The sequence below is a fragment of the Acinonyx jubatus genome, chromosome D3, assembly GCF_027475565.1.
Source record: "Acinonyx jubatus isolate Ajub_Pintada_27869175 chromosome D3, VMU_Ajub_asm_v1.0, whole genome shotgun sequence".
In the NCBI taxonomy this organism is placed as follows: domain Eukaryota; kingdom Metazoa; phylum Chordata; class Mammalia; order Carnivora; family Felidae; genus Acinonyx; species Acinonyx jubatus.
Genome location: NC_069392.1, coordinates 68,706,514 through 68,730,271, shown reverse-complemented (window position 1 = coordinate 68,730,271; position 23,758 = coordinate 68,706,514). Strand labels below are relative to the sequence as shown.

Below are 23,758 nucleotides of genomic sequence, written 5' to 3'. Positions count from 1 at the left end.
TTAAATATCCTTTTGGGCTCAGATCCAGAAGATATTTCTGATCACCACTGCTGACCTAATCAACTCCCTTCCTTCCATTTATTTAAGCATGCTTCCTGTGGTTACTCTCATATAAATTTATTACAAACCTATTACTTAAAGCTCAATGTCAACATCTTCAGAATACTTTCAACCAGGCGTCAAATTTTGACATTTTTCTATTATAAGGCTTAATTACAACACTCTCAGTTGGAATCAACACCAAGAAACAGCAACCCAGAAAGAGAAAGGGAATTTTGTTGTATATTGGGCATGTGAACATAAGACTTCATTAAAAATTTGCTAAGTTACCTGATCTGGAGGTAAGAATCACAATACACCGTAATTGGGAAATCAACGTAAGTCGGGATCATAATAATCTTCAACCTAGCCTACCTATGGTTTAGAAGCCTCCCCTAGCATTTATGTGTGCAAAACCAAACCTGACTCAACATCATCAGGGAAATGCAAATCAATAACCATCACAATGAGATAACACTCTACACCCATTAGGATGGCTAAAATACAAAAGATAGATAATAAGTGTTGATGAGACTGTACAGAAATTGAAAGCTTCCCACACTGCAGATCAGAATGTAAAACAGTTTAACTCACTCTGGAAAACAGTTTGGGAGTCCCTCAAAATGTTACGCAGAGTTACCTTATGATCCCGCAATACCTCTCTTAGGTATATACCCAAGAGAAATGAGGACATACATTCACATAAGACCTTGTACACTAATGTTTGTAGTAGTATTATTCATAACATAGCCAAAAAATGGAAACTCCTATATCCATCAACTGAAGAATGGATAAATAAGATGTGGTATATGGAATATTATTCTGCCATAAAATGAATGAACTACACATGTCTGTTATGTGGATGAAGCTTGAAACATTATATCTAATGAAAACAGTCACAGAAAAGGTGCTTGGGTGGCTCAGTGGATTAAATGTCCAACTCTTGATTTCAGCTCAGGTCATAATCTCACAATTCGTGACACTGAGATGTGCGTCAGGCTGTGTGCTGACAGTGCAGAGCCTACTTGGGATTCTCTCTCTCCCCCTCTCTCTCTCTGCCTCTCCCCTTCTCATGCATGCATGCTTTCTCTCTCTCAAAATAAACGTTTTAAAAAAAGACAGAAAGAAGTCACAGAAGACCACACTATTCGAATTCATTTATACAAAATGTTCTGAATAGGCAAATCTATAGAGAAAGTAAATTAATGGTTGTTTAGGGCTGAGAGAAATGGGGGATTGAGAAATGATAACTAAAGGGTACAGGGCTTCTTTCTAGACTGATGAAAATGCTCAAAAATTGATTGTGATGATGGCTGCATAACTATGTGGATATATTTTTAAAAATCACTGAACTGTACAATTTAAATGGATGAATTACATGGTATGTGAATTATATCTCAATATCTTAATAAAGCTGTTAAAAAACCTGACTGCCAAGATAGTGGGATTAAGCCTGGCGTCAGCCTTCCGGTGCTGGGTGTGGAGCCTGCTTAAGATTCTCTCTCCCTCTTCCGTTGCCCTTACCCCACTCGTTCTTCCCGCACATGTGCTCTCTCTCAAAAACAAAACAAAACAAAACAAAACATCTTACTTTTGAGAGCAAAACAACAAGGCCACTTAGAACTCAAACATTTGCTTCATTTAAACCTTGTAAAATGACATTTCATTACATCAGATTTTCATGAATGAAAGATGACTATAATGTCATGAAAGATGAAGGGGGAAAAATCAACATCTTAGGAGAAAAGAAACTTCACAATTTAGCTTTAGCTTCTTGATTTATAAAATGAAAGAATGGTTCTCCAAACTCATGTTTTCCTCATTTTAAAAGAGAAAAATGTGTTTGTGTGTGTGTATGCATGTTTGGGGGGATAGGGAGAGGTGTATTCCCAATGTGTGGGTCCTCCTTCCAGAGGTTCATGTTATTTGCATATAATTGACCCCAGTAATACCATCTCTGGTGAGAATCAATAAATCTAAACACCATTATACAGATCCTCTAGTTATCACTGCCTAAAAAATTAGTAAATTAAGAACATGTCAATAGTTAGACTTAGGGTATATTTGTATGTCCTTCTTTCTGGCTAATAAGATTCTTTTGAAGAACAATAATATGCTTGGTAAACAGAAATCATTCTTTTAAAATCTTAACAGTTAATATGATAAAAACAGGATATTGTTTTTTACTCCACTAAAATGTCCCACAAGACTGTTATTTATTGTTCACAGCAAAAGCCTTATATTACTTTGAATATCTATCCATTGACAGTGGTTTATCAAGTGATGATATATCTCATACCTTAGGAGCTTTTCAAGAGCCATTTGTACTAAAACAGAGATGTTACACTTATTTGACAATCCTAAAAATTACTTTAATTGTAGGAGTCTACTCTACTCAAATGTTTTAAAATGACCCTATATCAAATAAATTCATAACTCTTGTCTGACACATAGTATACAATCAACACATAGTTCCCTGTCCATTCGCTGCAAATTATTCAAGTAACCCAGAGATTTCCAAGTCAAGATGGATGAGTAAGTATACATGAACACTTTTTTCTCTCTGCTATAAGCACATACAAAGGGTAGAACAATTATTAAAGATATATATCTCTTAAGCCAATCATAAAATTCACATAGAAATACAAAGAGTGGTCAATAGTCAATCCTGAGAAAGGACAACGTTGAAAAACTCATACTTCCCAACTTCAAAACTTACCACAAAGCTAGAGTAATCAAGTCAGAGTAGTACTGTCATAAGGATTATATACGTATGTGTGTGTGTGTGTGTGTGTACACATATACGTGTGTGTGTATATATATATATATGTATGTGTACATATGTATGTATATATGTGTGTGTGTGTATATGCACATATATACATACATATGTACTGTATATATATGTACATATGTATAATTGTGTGTGTGTGTGTGTGTGTGTGTGTGTATATATATGTATGTATATATGTATATAAACACAGAAATAAGCCTTTACATTCAAGGTCAACTGAATTTCACCAAAGGTGTCAAGATAATTCATAAGAGAAAACACAGTCTTTTCAACAAATGGTTGCCAGAACTGGATATTCCAATTCAAAAGAATAAAGCTGGATCCCTTCCTTATACCATAAACACAAATTAACTCAAAATGGAGCACAGACCTAAAATAAAGAGCTAAAACTATAAAATACTTAGAAGAAAACATAGAAGTAAATCTTCATGACTTTGGATTAGGCAATAGTTTCTTAGATAAGACACTGAAGGCAAAAGCTACCAAAGAATAGATAAATTGAACTACATCAAAATTAAAACCTTTCATGCTGCAAGTCGTATCACCAAGAAAGTGAAATGAAGAACAAGCCAAAGAATTGAAGAAAATATACACAAATCATGTATCTTATAAGGGACTGATACCCAAAATATATAAAGAACTCTTATAACCCAGTAACAAAATGACAAAGAACCCAATTTAAAAATGGGCAAAAGATCTGAATAGATATTTCTCCAGAGAAGATATACAAATGGCCAATAAACACACGAAAAGATGTTCAATATTATTATCAATTAGGGCAAATCAAAACCACAATGAGATACTACTTCACACCCACTAAGATGGCTAAAATAGATAATAACAAGTGTTGATGAGAATACAGAGAAATTAAAACTCTCATATATACATTGCTGATGGAAATGTAAGATGGCATAGCAACTTGGGAAATAGTCTGGCAATCCATCCAAAAACGCCGAACACAGTTGCCTTATAATCCAGCAATTCTACTCCTAGGTATATATCCAAGAAACTGAAAACATACATCTACCTAAAAACCAGTACGTGAATGTTCAGAGCAACATTATTCGCAATAGCCAAAAAATGGAAATAATCCATGTGTCCATCAACTGATGATGGATAAACGAAATCTACAGTGGAGAGCAGGGACTAAAGACAGGAGGTACTTGCGTACCAAGATCCAAAAAAGAAGGTGTAGAGGTTAGTAATTTAACTTCTTAGAATAATAAGGAAAGATACAATAGCCAGGTTCTCTGAGGTCTACAACTGGGCACTTGCCCATAAACCAAGTGCTGGTAAAATACTCTGACAGCTAATTCAGAAATGCGCCTAGGAATAAAATTCTTGCCCATGGCAGAGATAAGCAACAGAAACCTATGCAATAGGAATTAGGCCCTGAGCATACCTGGGGATTGGAACTCAATTTCCTCATGGGACAAAATTCCTCTACCTCCTAAATATAAGAATTGGTTCTGAGATGTGGATCCCAGGGTGCCAGACTAAGGCAAAACTGCCCTATAGGGAGAAGCAATAACAGGGAGGAAAAAAAATAAAAAGAATTAATTCTCTCAAGACAAATTTGCCAACCAATATAAAATAGACTGCAAAGCATACGAGGAAATCCAACACCACTTAAAAATAACAATAAAGCACAAATAACTAAAATTCCTTGTGAAGAAATTGGAAAATGCAAGTGAAGATAATTCCACCTCCCAGAGACAATTCCTGGTAAGACATTGTACACACCACTGACTTGTGGGTATATATATAAACGAATACAAATATCCTATGTAATGTTTAACAGATCATAGTCTATGTATTGTTTAACAACTGACATTTCCACATCATAAACATCCTATCAATAAATGTATTTCAATATTTTATTGTTCTATTGTATTCCATTGTTCTAACAGATCAAAACTATAAATGGTTCTCTACTGTCACGACTTAACATTACTGTTAAATTATTGGAAATTACTGTTAATTTCAGAAGGTGTGATAAATAGCATTGTGATTATGTCTTTTAGAAATATTTATGAATTACCAATTCGCACGAGAGAATTTTATGAGTGAACTGAAAGAATATTTGGAAATGGCTTTAAATTACTGGAGAAAAAAAGTAAAGTGGTAAGCACAATAAAGGTTGATAGAATGCTGATAATTGTTGAAGCTGGATGAGGGGTACATGAAGGTTTCTTATTTTCACTCTACTTGATAATATTTAGAAATTTCATTATAAAAAAAAAAGTTTCATTATATAGATCCCTATAACCTTTAACTGAAAATGAGATATTGGGTTTGTTGTTGTGAGGCAAACAAGCAATTCCATTTCTGTATACACTATTTGACTATATTATTTGTATGTTCAGGAATTTCCTGGAAATAAGTGATGAGTTATACAGTTAATTCCACTAATTTACAATAGCCAACAATGAAGATGCTTAGGATGACTGTACAAAATCTGAAATTAAAAATATATTTAGCCTTTCTAATTCCAACTTTCTTTCAAAAAGAGTGTGTTATGTTATAAACCAAAATTGAAATGGGTTGAATAGGTAATAAATGATAAACACCTCAGGCTTAATATGCAAAACAATATAATAAATATCATAATAAACAATAGATAAATGTTCATTTAATGTACAAAATTACATTTAATAACCTGGTATTGAAGCATTTTTCATTTCTCAGGTTCTTAATTTGAAAAGCTATTTATTTTAGAATTCCCCTCCATACGATCCTGAAGATTGGCTAAGATAAAATTCTAGAGTCTGAGTTTTACATACTTTATAAATCAAAGGAATACAAATTTGGAGATTTCACTCAATATTTTCAAGAGCTTGTGTATTACTGTAAAACAAATTTATTAATAAACAAATTTATTAATAAATAATAGGGCATGAATGCAACCATAAAACTCAATAGGCAATAACATCAATAAATGCCCCAGGAAATATGTTTGATACACAAATATCACTTCTGATTGTTTAATACGTAAAAGACATTTTTCTACTGCCCCCACCTCCATCTCAATTCTTTTAACAATAGAGCTTTCTAAGTCTAAAATATTTGAGTAAGACTGTAACTAACCTTTATATATGCACTTGGGTAGATCTTATGAACAGCATCTCCAGGTGCACGGCCCGCTTCTCTGTCTAAGTAGTAACTCTGCACAAAGACTGCATGGTCGCTAAGGCACCTGACCCAAACATCACCTTCACCTTTACATTCCAGCTGCACACCTTTGCCTATGTGCAACCTTAGGAAGAAAAAGAGAATCACATTTTGTTTGGATAAGTATTTAAAAATAAGTTTTGGTTCAGATTATATTGCATACCCAATATTAAAAAAAATTTTTAAATAAAAGACATTATGTAATAACACCATAACTGAAAGACAGCCATTATTAACATTCTTGCGTATTTCCTTTTTTAAAATATCTTATTCATATAAAATAATGATGAGCATATACATAATGTTTACTACCTGCTGAATACTTAACATAAATCCTCACTTAACCTTTACAATTCAGTAAGGTAGATACCATTGAACTCATTTTATAAATGTTGAAACTAAAGCTTATAAAAGCATATAGTTACACTGTTCAAGTCAACAGCTACTAGCTACATGTGACTATTTAAATTAAACTAATTATAAAATTCAGTTAATCATATGAACCATATTCTAACTGCTCAATAGCCATGTTTTAATGTAGGCAGTGGCTACTGCAGTGAACAGCACAGATATAAACTATCTTCTTCATCACAGATAATTCTATTAGCACCACCTTAGAGAGTAATTCACCAAAGGCACATAGCTAGTGATAGAACCATGAGTACATACTTATGCACATATATACTTCCTTAAAGAGTTGAGATCATAAAGTGCCTAAAACTATTATATTTTCCTATAATATTTCATCTTAAGCATTTACATTTGATATATAAACTTTTAATTAACATTTTAATGACTACATAAAAAATGAAAGTTCATCAAAATTTACTTAAGCATTACCCTTTATCATTTTTCCAACATTATAAATAATATTTACAAAAACATCCTCATTTTACATTACTTCCTCTCAACAGATTTGTAGAAATAATATATGATCAGAGGAAATAAAGATTAGTTTTCAAACTGGATTACCAAAAGGTCTAGTTTACTATTCAAAACATAGAAACGTCATTAACTTAAACAAGACTTTTTATTATATCTTAAATAACAAACATCCACAATTATACTGCAGTGGTTACAAATTTTCTGACTTTTTAAGATGATCTTTACTTTTTTGTCTATATTCAAAATCTTGTAAGTCTACACTGAAAAACAGAACTTAGAATACATTACAATGGGGGCGCCTGGGTCGCTCAGTCGGTTAAGCGTTCGACTTTGGCTCAGGTCGTGATCTCACGGCTCCTGAGTTTGAGCCCCACAGAGCCTTGTCTCCCTCTCTCTCTGCCCTTCCCCTGCTCTCTCTCTCAAAAAATAAATAAACATTAAAAAATTTTTCAGAATAAATGACAATGTACTATATTCAATTTTTAAAATAACTATACAGTCAACAATACCTTGCTCTTTCAATGGCTTCTGTCCTGTGGACATTCGAGAGTTGACCCAAGCAAAAGCGATCTCCTCCAGAAGGGTCCACATATCCATCAACAGTAACAATAGGGCAGCTTGAAGGAACCTTAAATGTCTCTCCAACTTGAACATCCATTTCAAAGTAAGCGATGGAACACCAATACTCAGGAGCTACAGAGGATAAACAGGAGAACACCTACCCATGTAAGATACAAAGCATTCACTTTCACTTAAGACAAAGCTTTTCCTAAAAGAAAGGGTGAAGGGAAGAGACAGGCATTTGAAAAGCACCCAAAAGAATTTGATGAAAATGACAATGTATTAAAAGTAGGCACTTCCAAGGCACCTGGGGGCCTCAGACGGTTAAACACCCGACTTCGGCTCAGGCATGATCTCACAGTTTGTGTGTCAGGTTCTGCACTGACAGCTCAGAGCCTGAGCCTACTTGGGATTCTGTATCCCCCTCTGTCTCTCTGCCCCTCCCCTGCTTGTGCTTGCTCTCTCAAAAATAAACAAACATTAAAAAAAAAAGTAGACACTTCCATGTCTTCCATTTTTCAGCTCAGTACCTAGCATTCTTGAAACTGTAGTCATTTTTAAAATCTGGACATTGGTTCTTACCTCAAAGGACACAGTCAACTAGGAATTTAAAGAATGGAAGTAATTAGAATCTAAAATACATTATTTTATCATAGTGTTTCATTTGGCTGCATATATTTTCTACGTAGTCTAACTTGTATTTTTTTAAAACACACTGACTCTAAGACATATTCCAGGGAAGTGTTCTTGAGTAACATCAATTTATGGCATATTTGTATAGATCCCTAATTGAGAGACAGGGCATAAGCAAGTCAGCCATCCCAGACTAGAGTCAAGGTTAATCACACTCCACTACACAGTTGCTCTGGATAGGAATTCTCAACTGTCTCTTGATTGAAAGGTCGTTTTTGGTGAAGTCAATTGATGTTAACTACTACAATTTTAACTCTGAAGATGTATTCCGTGTATTCATTTAAGCAACGATAAATGATTTAAAATAATTTTAAATGGGATTAGGAAAAAAGGCACTACTTGGTTTGATTTGCAAATATAGTTGATCAAGTATTTCTAATTTTTGTTTGAATACAATTATTAGAGACAACATAAATGGAAATTATTTGGTTTTCCTTTAACTAACAATTTATAGGGTATCTAGGAATTATTCTGATTTTTTTTTTTAATGCTTATTTATTTTTGAGAGACAGAGACAGAGTGCAAGCAGGGGAGGGGCAGAGAGAGAGGGAGACACAGAACCTGAAACAGGCTCCAGGCTCCGGGCTGTCAGCACACAGCCCTACATGGGGCTCAAACTCATGAAACCTGAGATCATGACCTGAGCTGAAGTCAGACGCTTAACTGACTGAGCCACCCAGGCACCCCTCTAGAAATTATTCTAGGCATGGCATACAATAGCAATAAACAGGACCGCTACTGTCCCTAATCTCATGGAAATGCAGAGGCAAATAAGGAGATAAATGAGTAAGATGACTCAGGTAATGATAAATACTGTAAAGAAAATAAAATGGGGTGTGGAACAGAAGATGATTGGAAAGAATCATCAGACTAGAGGGCAGGAGTACATCCTATCTGAAAAGATAAACTTTGAAAGACCACGTATTTATGTAAAGACTGTGAACAGAACACTTCAAGAAGAAAGCAAATGATGTGCTCACTTCAGCAGCACATATACTAAGAAGAAAGCAAATGCAAAGGCCCTGGAATAAAAATGGATTTGACTTATTTAAGGGGGAAAAGGCCACTGCCACTTACTAGAGAATGAAAGCTTTCTTTAAAAAAAAAATTTTTTTTTAACATTTATTCATTTTTGAGAGACAGAGAGAGACAGAGCATGAGCAGGGAAGGGGAAGAGAGAGGGAGACACAGAATCCGAAGCAGGCTCCAGGCTCCAAGCTGTCAGCACAGAGCCCGACGCGGGGCTTGAACTCATGAACTATGAGATCATGATCTGAGCCGAAGTCAGATGCTCAACCAACTAAGCCACCCAGGTGCCCCTGAAAGCTTTCTTCTGATAAACCAATTATTGATCTGCTTCTCAATGTGCCCTTTATGAACTCTGACTCATCTAAAATTTGCAGCAATAAAACTTTCAACAATCTATAAAGATACTTGGGATGACAAAACAATAGATCTTCTCAAACTCCCAAAATATCTTAAAATGAAGTATGACAGACATTTCAAATATATTTTCAAAAATCTTGTAAAATCTATGTATCAATTGCTTTTCGAATGTTGTCAAGGGGGTGCCTAGGTGGCTCAGTAGGACTGAGCGTCCAACTTCGGCTCAGGTCATGATCTCGCGGTTCCTGGGTTTGAGCCCCAAGTCGGGCTCAGCTCAGAGCCTGGAGCCTGCTTCGGATTCTGTGTCTCTCTCTCTCCCTGCCCCTCCCCCTCTCTCACTCTGTCTCTCTGTCTTTCAAAAATAAACATTTAAAACAAAAAACAAAAAAACAAAAATGCTGTCAAGGAAGAAAGTACTTTTCAACTAAGAATTAATAAAACAGACCACATGAAGATGGTGATTCAAAAACTTAACTTGAAATGTTTTGCCACACAGATCAAATCAACTAATCACAAATACTTAAATTTCTTTAAATATGTTTGGTTATCATTAAACTTGAAAAGTAGTGATACACTGAAGTCCCCTCTTAAAAAAACAGTTTGAAATATTTATGAAGTTATTCTTTATAGAAAACATTCCATTATGCTATGAACCAAAAGCCTCAGCAAACGTAACTGGCAGGTATATTGGTTGAAGCTAAAACTAAAGAGGTTGTGTTAAGGTAAGTTAACAACTACCCAATGTTTTGGAAGCAAAAAAAAAAACAGTAATAGCACTTAAAAGAGGTCTTTACACAGTCCACACAATAAATTCTGTTACAAACAATGCCCTAAAGTCATGAATGTCTATAATGCTCAGTAAAAAATAAGGCGCAAGGACATGCATTTCCTAGTTCATACTGAAGAACACTATCCAGAAGTAAAGTTCCATGGTGAGCAACCTTTTTCCATTAGAATCAATTTACGAGAGAAAAAGAGAATTGTATAATCTCCATGTTTAAATAAGAAAAAAGATACTTTTATCATCATGAACTATAATATCTGCAACTGCACTTAAACCTTATTTTATTTCCCAGTTGCCAAAGGGGTTTTCATTTACCTAATTATCTCAGATACCATACAGCAATGATGGTTACATAAAGCTGCATATCTGAATAGGTTTAGTATGAGTTGATCTCCTGCTACTGGGAAGAAGTATTTTAAGAAACTTGAAGTAAACAGAAACTGGCATCAGAACTGCACACCACTGATCAGGGAAGAAAAACGACGATCTGTTAAGAGATTATTAAGGCCTAAGAAAGGAGGAAGGAAGTTACCATCTAGGAGGACAGAGAGAACCAGAGGTAATCTAAGAGGGTTCCAGAGAACTTGGCAGTCCTGGGATACAGTATATAATGTGGAAAACTTTCCACTCTCAATTTGCTAATTGAGTAATAAACAGGAGTAAGGAATAAGAAGCACTCATTAAGACTTTTTAGATCCTGGGGCGCCTTGGGTGGCTCACCTGGTTAAGCATCCAACCCTGGATTTTGACTCAGGTCATAATCTTATGGTTTGTGAGTTCAGGCCCCACATTCAGCTCTGTGCTAACAGTGCAGAGCCTACTTAGGATTCTCTCTTTCTCTGCCCTTCCCCTGCTTGTGCTCACACTCTCTCTCTCTTTCAAAATAAATAAATAAACTTAAAAAAAAAAAAGACTTTCTAGATCTCTCTTTGCTCTTTTGCTCCAAGGATCAAATGCCATATAAGTGATGAGCCTGCAGCTTCTCAAAACTAGTATTAACAGCAGGATGTAATTAGAGAGAACATTCTTAATAACTCAACAACACCTACCAAGATGGAGTGGGATTATTAATGTGCTTGCTCATTTGATACTTTTAGCTCCTTGTTGCTGAACTAGTGAAGTTGAGCTGGTCTCATGAAGCCTATGGACTGCTCATTACTGGCCAGAGAAAAGGTTTTTATGTATTTATTTTTTAATGTTCACTTATTCTTTGGAGGGGGGGAGGGCAGAGAGAGAGAGATGGAGACAGAATCCAAAGCAGGCTCCAGGCTCTGAGCTGTCAGCACAGAGCCCAACGTAGGGCTCAAACCCACAAACTGTGAGATCATGACGTGAGCCAAAGTTGGACGCTTAACCAACCGAGCCACCCAGGCGAGAGAAAAGGTTTTTAAAAGACTAAGTTAGCAACCTGAATTTTTTTTTACAATATAAGAACTTAGCTAAATATTTTTTATAATGGAGAAATGTATTATAAAGCACAGTTTATCAAATAAATGTTATTCAATTACACTGGGAAATACAAGTCTCCAAGGCATTATCTTCAATTTCTGACAGCAAGTAATTCAAGAAGTTAAAAACTTGGTTAAAGTGCCCAAGAGACTCATTATGAATTATTTCTTTTATTATTTAGATCTGAATGAGATGCCCTAGGAGAATCTTTTATCTACACATAAAGACTCTTTCTTGAATGGTATAGTTCCAAACTACTAAAATATAACCTGAATTTGGAAATCTGTCAATTTTGAATCCATTTGTGAATTACCAAAACAACCTCAAAGACACTGAGGAAACTCACTTTAATTTGCAATTAATATTTAATTTGATGAATATTAAAGAAAAAGCTTTTGCTTTAAGAAAAAGCAAAAACAAAGTTAATCCATAAAAAAGAAATAAAATGACTAACCTTGCCCAAAATTTTTTTCGACTTAGTTATCAAAGTCAAAGCATAAAAATCATCAAGTATATGGCCTACCTGAAATCCTTAATACCAAGGTAATGACCAATACTAATTATTTTCATTTTCTACAATTTATATTACATCTATGTCTGAAAGCATTTATGTAACTGTCCTCAAAAATTGTTTCGCAGGGCTCCTGGTGGCTCAGTTGGTTAAGTGTCCAACTTTGGCTCAGGTCACAATCTCACAGCTCATGAGTTCAAGCCCAGTGTCGGGCTCTGTGCTGACAGTTCAGGGCCTGGAGCCTGCTTCGGATTCTGTGTCTCCCTTGCTCTCTGCCCCTCCCCAGCTTGTACTCTCTCTCAAAATTAAACATTAAAAAATGTTTTAATAAAGAAAAATTATTTCTCAAAATACACTATATTTATTATTGAGGATTTTTAATTATTTCAAATATTTTATATATTCAGAAGTATATGCTTATTTTCCCTCTTAAAGGTCCTAAGTCTGGGGTCGAACATTTTAGCATTTCTTAATCAGACCTTAAGGGGCCACATTAACCACACACCTAAAACAAGTATTACTTTGCTTTCTTTTCTTTTTTTTTCCAAATGTTATTTTTGAGAGACAGAGAGAGAGAGAGAGAGAGAGAGAGAGAGAGAGACAGCATGAGTGGGGTAGGGGCAGAGAGAGGGAGACACAGAATCTGAAGCAAGCTCCAGGCTCTGACCTGCCAAGCACAGAGCCCAATGCAGGGCTCAAACCCACCAACCGTGAGATCATGACCTGAGCTGAAGTTGGACGCTCAACCAACTGAGCCACCCAGGCGCCCCACTTTGCTTTCTTTTCTATTCGTTCATGAATCAAGGATAAGAAGTGAACTACCAACTGTAATTTAGTAGAATTAAAAGTACTAGGTAGCAGAGGACACAGGGATTAGGAAAGGCTTCCCAAAAGTGGTATACTCCAGCTGGATCTTTACAAAGAGTTTGCACAGGGGCACCTGGGAGACTCAGGGTGTTGAGCCTCTGACTCTTGATTGCGGCTCAGGTCATGATCTCACGGTTCATGAGAATGAGCCCCACAATGGGCTACGTGCTAACAACTAGGAGCCTACTTGGGATTTTCTCTCTCCCTTGCTCTCTGCCCCTCCCTGACTCATGTTCTGTCTCAATCAATCAATCAATCAATCAATAAATGGAATTTGCCACACACATTTAGGAGTTTAGGAGTATGTGGGTGGGCATCAAGATGGTCCCCAAGGATTCTCACCTCCTGATATTCATATCTGTGTGTTATCCCCTCCTCACAAAATAGGACCTTACAGAAATTATGACATGACTTTTGATCCTCTTTTTTGAATTTTCTTTCTTTATTTGAGAGAGAGGGTGTGTGTGTGAACAGTGTAGGGCCAGAGAAAGGGGAGAGAGAGAATCTCAAGCAGGCTCCACACTGTCAGCACAGAACCCAACGTGGGGCTCAAACTCAAGAACTGGGCGATCATGACCTGAGCTAAAATCAAGAGTCATACATTTAACCAACTGAGCCACCCAGGTGCCTCTGATAAGTCTTAAAAGACCCTGAGGCTCTGTCTTGCCTTCTCTTGATCACTTACTCTGAGGGAAGCTGGCTATCGTGTGAAGACACTTGAGAAGCTCCATGCAGAGAAAGTGGAGCTTACTGCTTACAATAACATTAACTTGCCAGCTATATGGGTAAACCACTTGGAAAGTGAATCGTCCAGCCCCAGAAAATCCTTCTGATGATAGCAGCCCAAGCCAACAACCTGACTGCAACCTCATGCGACTTTAAGCCAAAGCAAACCAACCAAACCATTCCCATATCCCTGGCCCACAGAAACTAAGTATAATAAATGGTTATTACTGTTTAACTAGTTAAGTTTGGGGAGTAGTCTGTTGCAGAACATAGGTAACTAATATAGTGCACAAGACATAAGACAAAGAAGAAGCACAGAGGAATGATACCTGGGCAAGCTTGAGTATGTGCTTCAGGATGGTTAAAGCATAAAGAGACAAGGCTAGAAAAGTACACATGGAACAGGATCAGAGTCTATTTTCTGCCCGGCTAAGGAATTCCAACTTCATCCTTTTGGCCAAGCAATGGTCAGGGAAATTAATGCAAGTTCTTCAGCAGAGAAATAATTGGATCCAAATTTTAAAAGAAATACTGAATAAGAGTAGACAGTAAACCATGACTAGAAGCCCTCCCAACAGGGCGACCAGTTAAAATATTCTCTTAATACTGTAATAGGAGTCATGAAGATAACAGTTGTCAGGTAAAACTCCTCTGGGGCCTCTAAGTATTCATAGTCAAAGAGTTCACAGCCCTCTGCATTCCAACCAGCTGACTCCACTACAGGTGTATGTGCACAGTTGATCCTCTCCCACAACCACTTGGACAGAGACCTTTCAGAATAATTCTTACCATTAAGTCATTAAGTCTAGTCTACTCAAGACAGAAGTTTTAATACCAGTGTGGGGTGCTCCAGATGTGTATCCTCATAACTAGTTAATGTTATTCCCTAACCACCAGGAACTGTTAGACCTCAACATCAGTTGCATCATGAGAATGAAGGAAATCTATCAGGAAACCAAAAGCAATTGCTGAATCCAAATTGAGCCCAAATAACCAGCCACCATTTCTAACCCCACCTCACCATCCCATCCAGAGTAGGTCTTTCTTCTGAGCTCTGGTTACCCTCCCTCCTGCAGACCACCTTCCACTTAGCCATATGGACACTGAGGCTCCCCAAAATGCCAGGCATCACTAATGACTCTCAATGACTAATGACTTTCTGCTTCATTGAAGTCAGAAAAAATTCTCATTCTTAAGACTCTAGATTTTCCCCTCTTATCCCAACATATTTATTCACAACAAATTAAGATTCTGATATAATGATTTCATTCATATAATTTTAAAAACAAGTAAATCCAATCTACTAGATGGTCTAAGGATGCATTCATCAGTTTCAAAAAACAAAAACAGTATCCACAAAAAGCAGGATAGTGCCGATCTCTGGAGATGAAGAAGAAAAGTTTTTGACTGAAACAAAATGCATGGGGTAGGAAGTTTTTTAGGAGTGCTGTCGTAGTTCTCAATCTGGGTGGTGGTTACCTAGGTGTTGGCTTTACTGTTATTCATGAGACTGTATGTATACTTGTTTTATATACTTTTCTCTATATTTCTCAATAAAAATGTTTTAAAAAGGGAAGGCTCCTTAACCCATAAACAATGTTCAATAAATATGCAAATAACATATAGAAAACCCACTAAAGAGGATAATTTAAGTAGTATATATGTATGGTTAAAAAGTACTTAGGCCCTGCCAGTAGCATTTTTCTTCTAATCAAAACCAAAATTATTTGCCTCCTAAATCAGCAAAAAGACTATTGAACTATCATGCCTCTGCTGGCAAGCATGGTAAGTAAAACTGGTTCTCATACTCTGATGTGATCTCTATAAAGCAGTTTGGCCTTTTGATTCAGAAACTCTTCAAATCTCTTAAACTGAAACATGAGAAGTGTTATAAGCTTAAAAATCTTACCCTCAATGGTTTTAACAGCTGGAAGAAAAATTAGAACCAACATAAAAAATAACAAACCAAACACTGCTCAAGAAAATTATGTAGATCTATTTGAAGAACTATAAGTTATCCTTTAAAATGATCATTATGGTTATTGTAGTTACATTATTTTTTAAATTTTATTGGAAATACATGCTGATATATTTATATATAAAACAATTTTATAGGATTTCCTTCAAAATAATAGGTGAGGGTATAAATGAGACCAAACTGGTCCTTAAGCTGACAATGGCTGAAACTGAGGGATTAGTACAATGGGGGGTCGGGGTGGGGGTGGGGGTGCTGTCTGATATTTGGTATATGTTTGAAATTCTTCATAATAAAACAAATTACTTTTAATTAGGAAAAAAATTAAGCGATCAATTTTATTTGCATCTTTTTAAGCTAAGAAAAACATATGAAGGGATAGAGGAAAGTAATTCAAAATGCTATGTTTATGTTAAGAAGCCTTCAGTATTTTAACTCTCTCTGCTTTTTTACTTCTATGGTTTAAAAGATATATTCAAATTTGAATTAAGGAAATCTATTCAGCTATTTACTCCTTTGAACATAATTTAATCAAAAAGTTTCTAAAAATTCCAGTTAACCAAAAATTCCTGAATCTATCTTCTAAAACAGACACAGTGAATTATTTTTATTTCCAGCGCACATTTTGGATTTTTCCCTGGCTTTTTAAACTACATTTTTACAGCTGTTCTATTTTGAAACCTAGTTTTCTTCTGCTGCATATTTATGTATTCAATGCTAAAACCAGCACTTTGGTACTTCATATTTTAGCTGAAAAAACAGTTCTTGTCTTTTACTTCAGACAGTTAAAAAGTATCAAATATAGGCAGCTTATGTGGACTCTATTGGCTACTCATAAACTGTTGATTAGCTAATGCCATAAGGAGTACTGTACTTATCTAAAAAGGTAGGTTACTGTGTAACTAGACTAAAACCTGTGTGTGTGTGTGTGTGTGTGTGTGTGTGTGTGTGTGTTTTAATTACTATGAAGAAAATCTAAATATAGGGAATCATTGTTGAAATACACTTACCAGGATGATTGGAAATGGGAGGCTGGAATGCAAGCTCATTGTGAACTGGCCCTGAAGAAAAGACAATAAAAATCCCAATTTTATTTATTAAAAGTTTTCCAATGCTAAAACTTTTAATAAACCTTACTTAAATATAACTATCATACCTTAGGAGTGGTTTAAAACTTATTCAATGTCTAAAATTTAAAAGCTTAGTTTAGATTACTTTATATAAGCAAAAACTCTCAAGGTATTTTTGTGGATATTTAATAGCTAACATTTTAATGCTATGTGCCAAGTGCTGTTAAGCAATTTGCAATAACTGTACACACAAGATTTAAATTATAAATGAATTATTCATGTAAGGTGATAAGAGTGTAATTTACAATGCAATATACAACAATAATTCAAAATCTTAGGTCCGTTCTAAAAACAAATGTTTAAAGTTTATTAAATTAAGTATAAATTGAAAGGTTATTAAGCATTAAAACACTGTGCTAAACCTTTCACACGAATTATTCCATTTGCTTTTTACAACACTCCTTGAGATAGATACTATTACCCTTGAGGCTTAGTTAGTGGGGGTTATATAACCTGCCAATGGTCACACAGCCAGTTAAGGGTCCAACCTCAGCACCTTAACCACTTTGCTGGGCCAGGCAGCCATAAAAAATTACATTCCCTAAGATATGGAAAATAGTAACATAATTGAAAAAAAGCAGGATACAACAATATATACATAGTCTGATCCTTTCTCTCCCAATATATATACACCCGTTTATATGACTGGAAGAAAAAAATATGAAAAATATTAGAAGTGGATATCTCTACGTGGTAGTACTCTGTAAATTTTCTTATTTACACTTTTCTGTATGTTCCAAGTTTTCTTTGGTTCTATTAATCTTATAATGGAGGAAAAGGAATTGGATACATATGAAAAATTCAGGGTCTTGATTTCACTAAGCCAAATGAACAATGTTCCTCTTCTGTCTGAAATTACAAGCTATGGTTATTAGTAGAGTATCCCTCCAAATCAAGCCTGCACAGAGTAATGATAGAGACAACACGTAAGTGTCTGCATTTTGCTGAATACTATGATGAGGGAAACCTTGAGATCTTGACACTCAAGGGATTTCAATCCACTTAGGGTGGATATACAGATATACATGAGACCTAAGAACATATACAAAGTAAACAAACAAATGAATGGAAATCAATGTGATGTCAATGAAACATTAGCAACAGAGAAATAAATTTAGTAAACATTACTCCTCTAAAACAAAGGTATGATAACAAAACTATGAAAAGTAAATAATACTGTTTTTACCAAAATGCTGAAAAGCAGTAATCATTTAATGAAACTAAATTGTAAGATGAATAAAAGATGTAAAAACATTTAAAAAAAAACAGAAAGAAAACAAGTTCTCAAAAAGAAAAGGCCCTTAAAACAAAAACAAGAGCTTACAGTAATGTCCGGGATGGGGCGGCATAGGCGGGTGGTGCTGAAGATGGCCGTTTTGGTGGTGAGGCAAATTAGGTGTGTATGGTGCAGTCCTACTTCCAGTCCAGGTGGTAGTGCTGTCTAAAAATTAAGGCCCACATGGATTAATTTGCTTTTATAAAGTCTGCCTATTTTTTCTCAACTACTTAAAAGATTTTAAAAAGCATGTACATACTATGATGGTAAGTAGCTGGCTGACCAGTAAATCCATTCTGCTGCTGTCCTGGCTGAGGCCCTGAAGCTATCTGCAACAATCCTTCACTATGGCTGCCTGCCAGTATACTGGCAGGCTGACCTAGAGGAACAAGAAGACATTAATACGGTACATTTTTAGATGCAATCCTGCGTTTTTATACAGTAAATGAAGGACCAACTATAACTGATGATCGAAGCTATAAAGATGGGCAAAAAGTGGAACTAGTCCATGGTCTAGCAAATAACAAACCCTAAAGTCATCTATGAAGGCAAACCTTAACTTGAAAAAGTTGAAAATTATTCTACCTTAAAGTAATGCCTAGCTAATTTTAGAGGCCTTTTCCTTCATTAATATTCTTCACGTGCCAGCAAAATCCCACTACATGTCTAGCCTATCACAGTAACTTCAGAAGCACATCAGCTCATCACTGGCCATGCCATCTAGCTCTAGACCCTTCTAATTAGGACTCCAAAAGTCCAGGCTCAAGAAAATGTTGAAAACTAGAAATTCATTATCATCAGCACTGGTACTGGTAATGGCAAAATGCTATGGTTTGATAAAAGAAAAGCAGAGCAGGCAAATCTTTTAAATGGAATGTGATGGGTAAGGTGAAGTTTAGAAAAGTTCAAGCTTCACTGTTAAATCAATAGAGCATTGCTAGTAAAAACAAAAACAAAAACGAAAAACCACCGAAAAAAAAACCAAAAAAACACACAAAAAAAAATAACAAAAAAAAAACCCAAAAAACAAAAAACCACAACAAACTCGAAGTCTACTTTGAAATTTTTTCATGTACTTTTAAAAACCAAAAATCATCTCTTTCCAAGAACACTACCATATTCCTGGATTTACAAGAAATTACTTACTCTTTCTATATGTAATATACCAGAAGGAGTAAGACTCCTGTGGCTTCTATTCTATTCAAAACCATTCTACAATATTGCTTACTGACCTACATTTTTTAAAAGATTTTATTGTTTTTTTTTTTTTCTTAAGTAATCTCTATCTTCAACGTGGGGCTCAAACCCACAACTCCAAGATCAAGAGTCACATGCCTCACCAACCAGGCCAGCCAAGCGACCCAATGACCTACATTTTTAAGGCCTTTTTTTTTTTTTTAATGTTTTTATTTATTTCTGAGACAGAGAGAGACAGAGCGTGAGTGGGGAAGGGGCAGAGAGAGAGGGAGACACAGAATCTGAAACAGGCTCCAGGCTCTGAGCTGTCAGCACAGAGCCTGACGCGGGGCTTGAACTCACAGACTGTGAGATCATGACCTGAGCTGAAGTCGGACGCTTAACCGACTGAGCCACCCAGGCGCCCCAGGCCTTTTTTTTTTTTTAAGTGGAAAATGCTTGATTTCTTTAAGCAAGCATTAATGAAGCCAATTGTTTATTCCATTTGGAAAGCAATGAAATTTCACAGTTGTTATCTATCACTGACATAACTTCAATCTTTTCTCATCTAAGTGGGAATATAATCAAGATACACAAAAGGAAATGACACCATCGATCAAAGTATCAAGGAAAAGGAACATTTTTCTCCTCTCTACAAATCACATTTCCTTAAGGCTAGGATTATCAAATTAAAAGTTAAAGAGATTATTTCAATACTCCCCAATTATTTATTTTTAAACATGATGTTTTTAGAAACCTCCCTTCCTACTCATCCCCAAAAATTTTTCCAAGTTATCTTCAAATGTTAATGACATTTTTACTCTTGCCTTTAACAACTGTACATGTCAGATTCTTAGCTACCTTACAAAAAGCGTCCCTATATAAGAGAAATGAGATTATTTTAATTTACAGATACTTAAAAAAAAAAAAAACTGAAGATATTCAAGTGCCAAATGAACACAGGTTGTTATTGGTACTGAATATTTCTATTACACAATTCCAAGTGTGTAAGATGAAATTAAACAATACACCTAGATAAGCTTATTTGAAAAAGTCGTCCTTTTTTTTTTTTTAAGTTTATTTATTTTTGAGAGAGCACAAGTGGGGAATGGACAGAGAGAGACAAGGACAGAGAGAGAATTCCAAGCAGGCTCCACACCCCCAGTGCAGAGACCGACACAGGGTTCAAACCCACAAACTGGGAGATCATGACTTGAGCTGAAGTCAGACGCTTAACCAACTGAGCCACCCAGGAGCCCCTGAAATAGTCTTCCAATTCCCCTATTTTGTCCAATTTCCTTTCTTTTAATCCTATCAATACACTTTTTTGAGATCTACAGAACATTTTGAAACAAATTCTTTAAAAATCACGATTCGACTATGAAAATATATCTAAAAAATACCAAGAAAAACTATCTGCATTTCATTCATATCACTTTTCCTGGTTTTCAATAGACTTGGCTCTAGGGAATAGAACAGTTAGAATGAAGTCACTTTAGCAAGCATCAACAAAGGCATGCAAATTTAATCTCCGGATAATATCAATAAAAGTAAGTGGCTGTACTCTATCACTAATCTATGCTTGGCTGGCTATAATGTGCTTTCTTTTATTATCCATCACTGACCACTCTGTAAATAAAGAGTAGACAGATAATAGAAGCACTAAGTGATTAAGAGGGCCCAGGCTCTAAAGTATATGCTTAAACTATAAGATCCACTTAGAATATGCTGTCTATGGTGAGACGGTCATCTCAGGTAGCAAATCCAAAATATGTTGCTACATACATTTTGGTGAAGAGGTAAAACGAATTAAAGGGAGGATATTTGGTATACTTTACTTGTAAACTCAATTATAGAAATTAGTCCCCCATTTATTCCAAAAATCAAATTTCTATTCTGAATCTCATTTGATATTAAATAGAATAATGCTTCCTTTGGTGGCAGCTAACAAAGTGTTAGTCCAGATCTATCAACAATCTACTGCTGATGTGGGCTGAGATACACTCTCCTTAGCAAACAGGTGCAAATAACACCATATACATGCCAAGACCCTGCTCTGTAATTAGTTTAAAAAAAAAAAAAGCGACTCCACTTGCCAAACAGCAAACCATGCAACATTTGGTGACTGTGCAAATAAACAACAATATTAAAGAACAATATTAAAGGGCGCTTGGGTGGCTCAGTCGGTTAAGCAGCCGACTTCGGCTCAGGTCATGATCTCGCGGTCTGTGAGTTCAAGCCCCGCATCGGGCTCTGTGCTGACAGCTCAGAGCCTGGAGCCTGTTTCAGATTCTGTGTTTCCCTCACTCTGACCCTCCCCCGTTCATGCTCTGTCTCTCTCTGTCTCAAAAATAAATAAACGTTAAAAAAATTAAAAAAAAAAAAAAAAGAACAGAATCATTATTGCCCTGATCAGGCCCAAGAAAAGATAAACCTAATATCCCTCTGTCTCTATAATGTAGCAGAGAAGATGGTGTATCTCTATCACGAAGAGCCTTTTAGAAAAATTTGTTAAAAAAAAAAAGATACACAGAATTTAGCTTTATTTCAAAATTGACTAAAATACATAATGTCTATCTTAAGGGATATAAGTTATGAACAACTTTATCAAGATCCTTTTTTCTAAATTTGTACAAGGGAGACTGAAACGGCTATTATAAAGTAATATTCTGCCAGACAAAAAATAAAAACTGATTAAAGTAAAGCTTGCAATTCCATTAACAGAAATGTTTACAAACATCTTGGTCCAAAACTACTTGTTAACTACTCAAACACTTCTCTAAAACATACCTGAAAGCTCAAGACAATTCTTACTTCTGCATGTAGTAGTAGAGGTAGTACAAATTGACCATTAATTTAAATCAATATTATAATCAAAGTTATTACTTAAATTCCAAGTTGACTGTACATCAACATAAAAACACTTAAGTAGGGGAGCCTGGGTGGCTCAGTCGCTTTAGTGTCCGACTTCACCTCAAGTCACTATCTCGCAGTTTGTGAGTTCGGCTCAGGTCATAATGTCGAGGTTCATGAGTTCGAGCCCTATCAGGCTTTCTGCTGTCAGCATACAGCCCACTTCAGATCCTCTATACCCCTCTCTCTTTGCCCCTTCCCTGCCCACACTCTCTCTAAAAACTAAAACATTAAAAAAAATAATTTTAAGTAAATTGCAAAATTACAAACACCATTTTTTCTAGGACCAACTGAAAGACCTTTTTAATACTTTTTTCCTATAAAAGATATCACATTACTTTTAATTTTTACTTGGAGTTTCCTCCAAGTGACTACATGTAAATATTAAATAGGGAAAATCAACTTGCTGACTACACTGGATTCTACTACTCACTTGTGGAAGCCACAGGAATGTTGGGAAAGTTGGTGGTGCTGGTAGCATTAGACTCAGATGGAGCTAACAGAGCTGGGGTGCTGTATGTCTCCGTTGAGGCACGATTACTTGGTGGATGTTGGATGGTTTGAATTGAATGACCTTCAGTGGATAATGATGGCTGCCCTTCAAAGTCATGAACATATTCATCCTTCACCAACATACTTGGTGGAGCTATATAAAAAAGTAAACACATTTAAAAATTTTATAAGCTTCTGTTACCAGAAAAAAAAATCTTGTATTGTAATAACACCTAAAATTAACTATAATGTAAATAACTCTAACTCAGAATTTTTTCATAATATTTGAAAAGAATACTACCTTATCAACAAAAACTATGCATTTAGAAATAGTGACATCAAATATATTTTACCAATCAATCTGACAGACCCCCCAGAAATGTGAAGATAGACTATACTCCCAACAACTTCCAGCAATGATCCTGAAGAGGTATTCCTTAGTTTATTGATTAACCTAGAAGTAATAATCATCTTTTTTTTTTTTTTAATGTTTATTTTTGAGACAGAGAGAGACAGAGCATGAACAGGGGAGGGTCAGAGAGAGAGGGAGACACAGAATCTGAAACAGGCTCCAGGCTCTGAGCTGTCAGCACAGAGCCCGACGCGGGGCTCAAACTCACGGACCGCAAGATCATGACCTGAGCCGAAGTCGGACGCTTAACCGACTGAGCCACCCAGGCGCCCCAGTAATAATCATCTTAAACACAGGAGTTAGATGAAAACCAAATGGCTGGGGAAAATGTTTATCCAGATGAGAAGACCAAATTGAGATCAAGTAATTAGCTGTATCTTCTTGCTAATTTCACACTGTAGAAATGAGTGGGATCTGATAGCTATCCAATTCCAGGATTTAGACTTATTGTTAAGTGTCATGCATTCAAAGATTGAAACGTATTCAATGTCCATCCCCTCCAGGGTTAGAACCAAAAA

General features: G+C 35.8%; 1 protein-coding gene across 5 annotated transcripts in view; it reads right to left on the bottom strand.

Moving 5' to 3' along the window:
• SMAD4 (SMAD family member 4) overlaps positions 1-23,758 on the bottom strand; it is a 64,040-nt gene that overhangs the window by 14,203 nt on the left and 26,079 nt on the right. For 4 of the 5 annotated variants that reach the window (XR_003423657.2, XM_027068979.2, XM_027068981.2 and 1 more), the window contains exons 5-10: positions 22,770-22,982; positions 18,507-18,626; positions 18,296-18,412; positions 16,852-16,902; positions 7,399-7,582; positions 5,921-6,089 (exon numbers count right to left, since the gene is read on the bottom strand). Coding sequence is in view for 4 of the 5 variants with exons in the window: in XM_027068979.2 (XP_026924780.1) it covers positions 5,921-6,089; positions 7,399-7,582; positions 16,852-16,902; positions 18,296-18,412; positions 18,507-18,626; positions 22,770-22,982 (854 nt within the window). In the remaining variant the exon portion in view is untranslated. Of the gene's footprint in view, positions 1-4,235; positions 4,346-5,920; positions 6,090-7,398; positions 7,583-16,851; positions 16,903-18,295; positions 18,413-18,506; positions 18,627-22,769; positions 22,983-23,758 lie in introns of all 5 variants that reach the window. The other variant, XM_027068982.2, reaches the window with a different exon arrangement.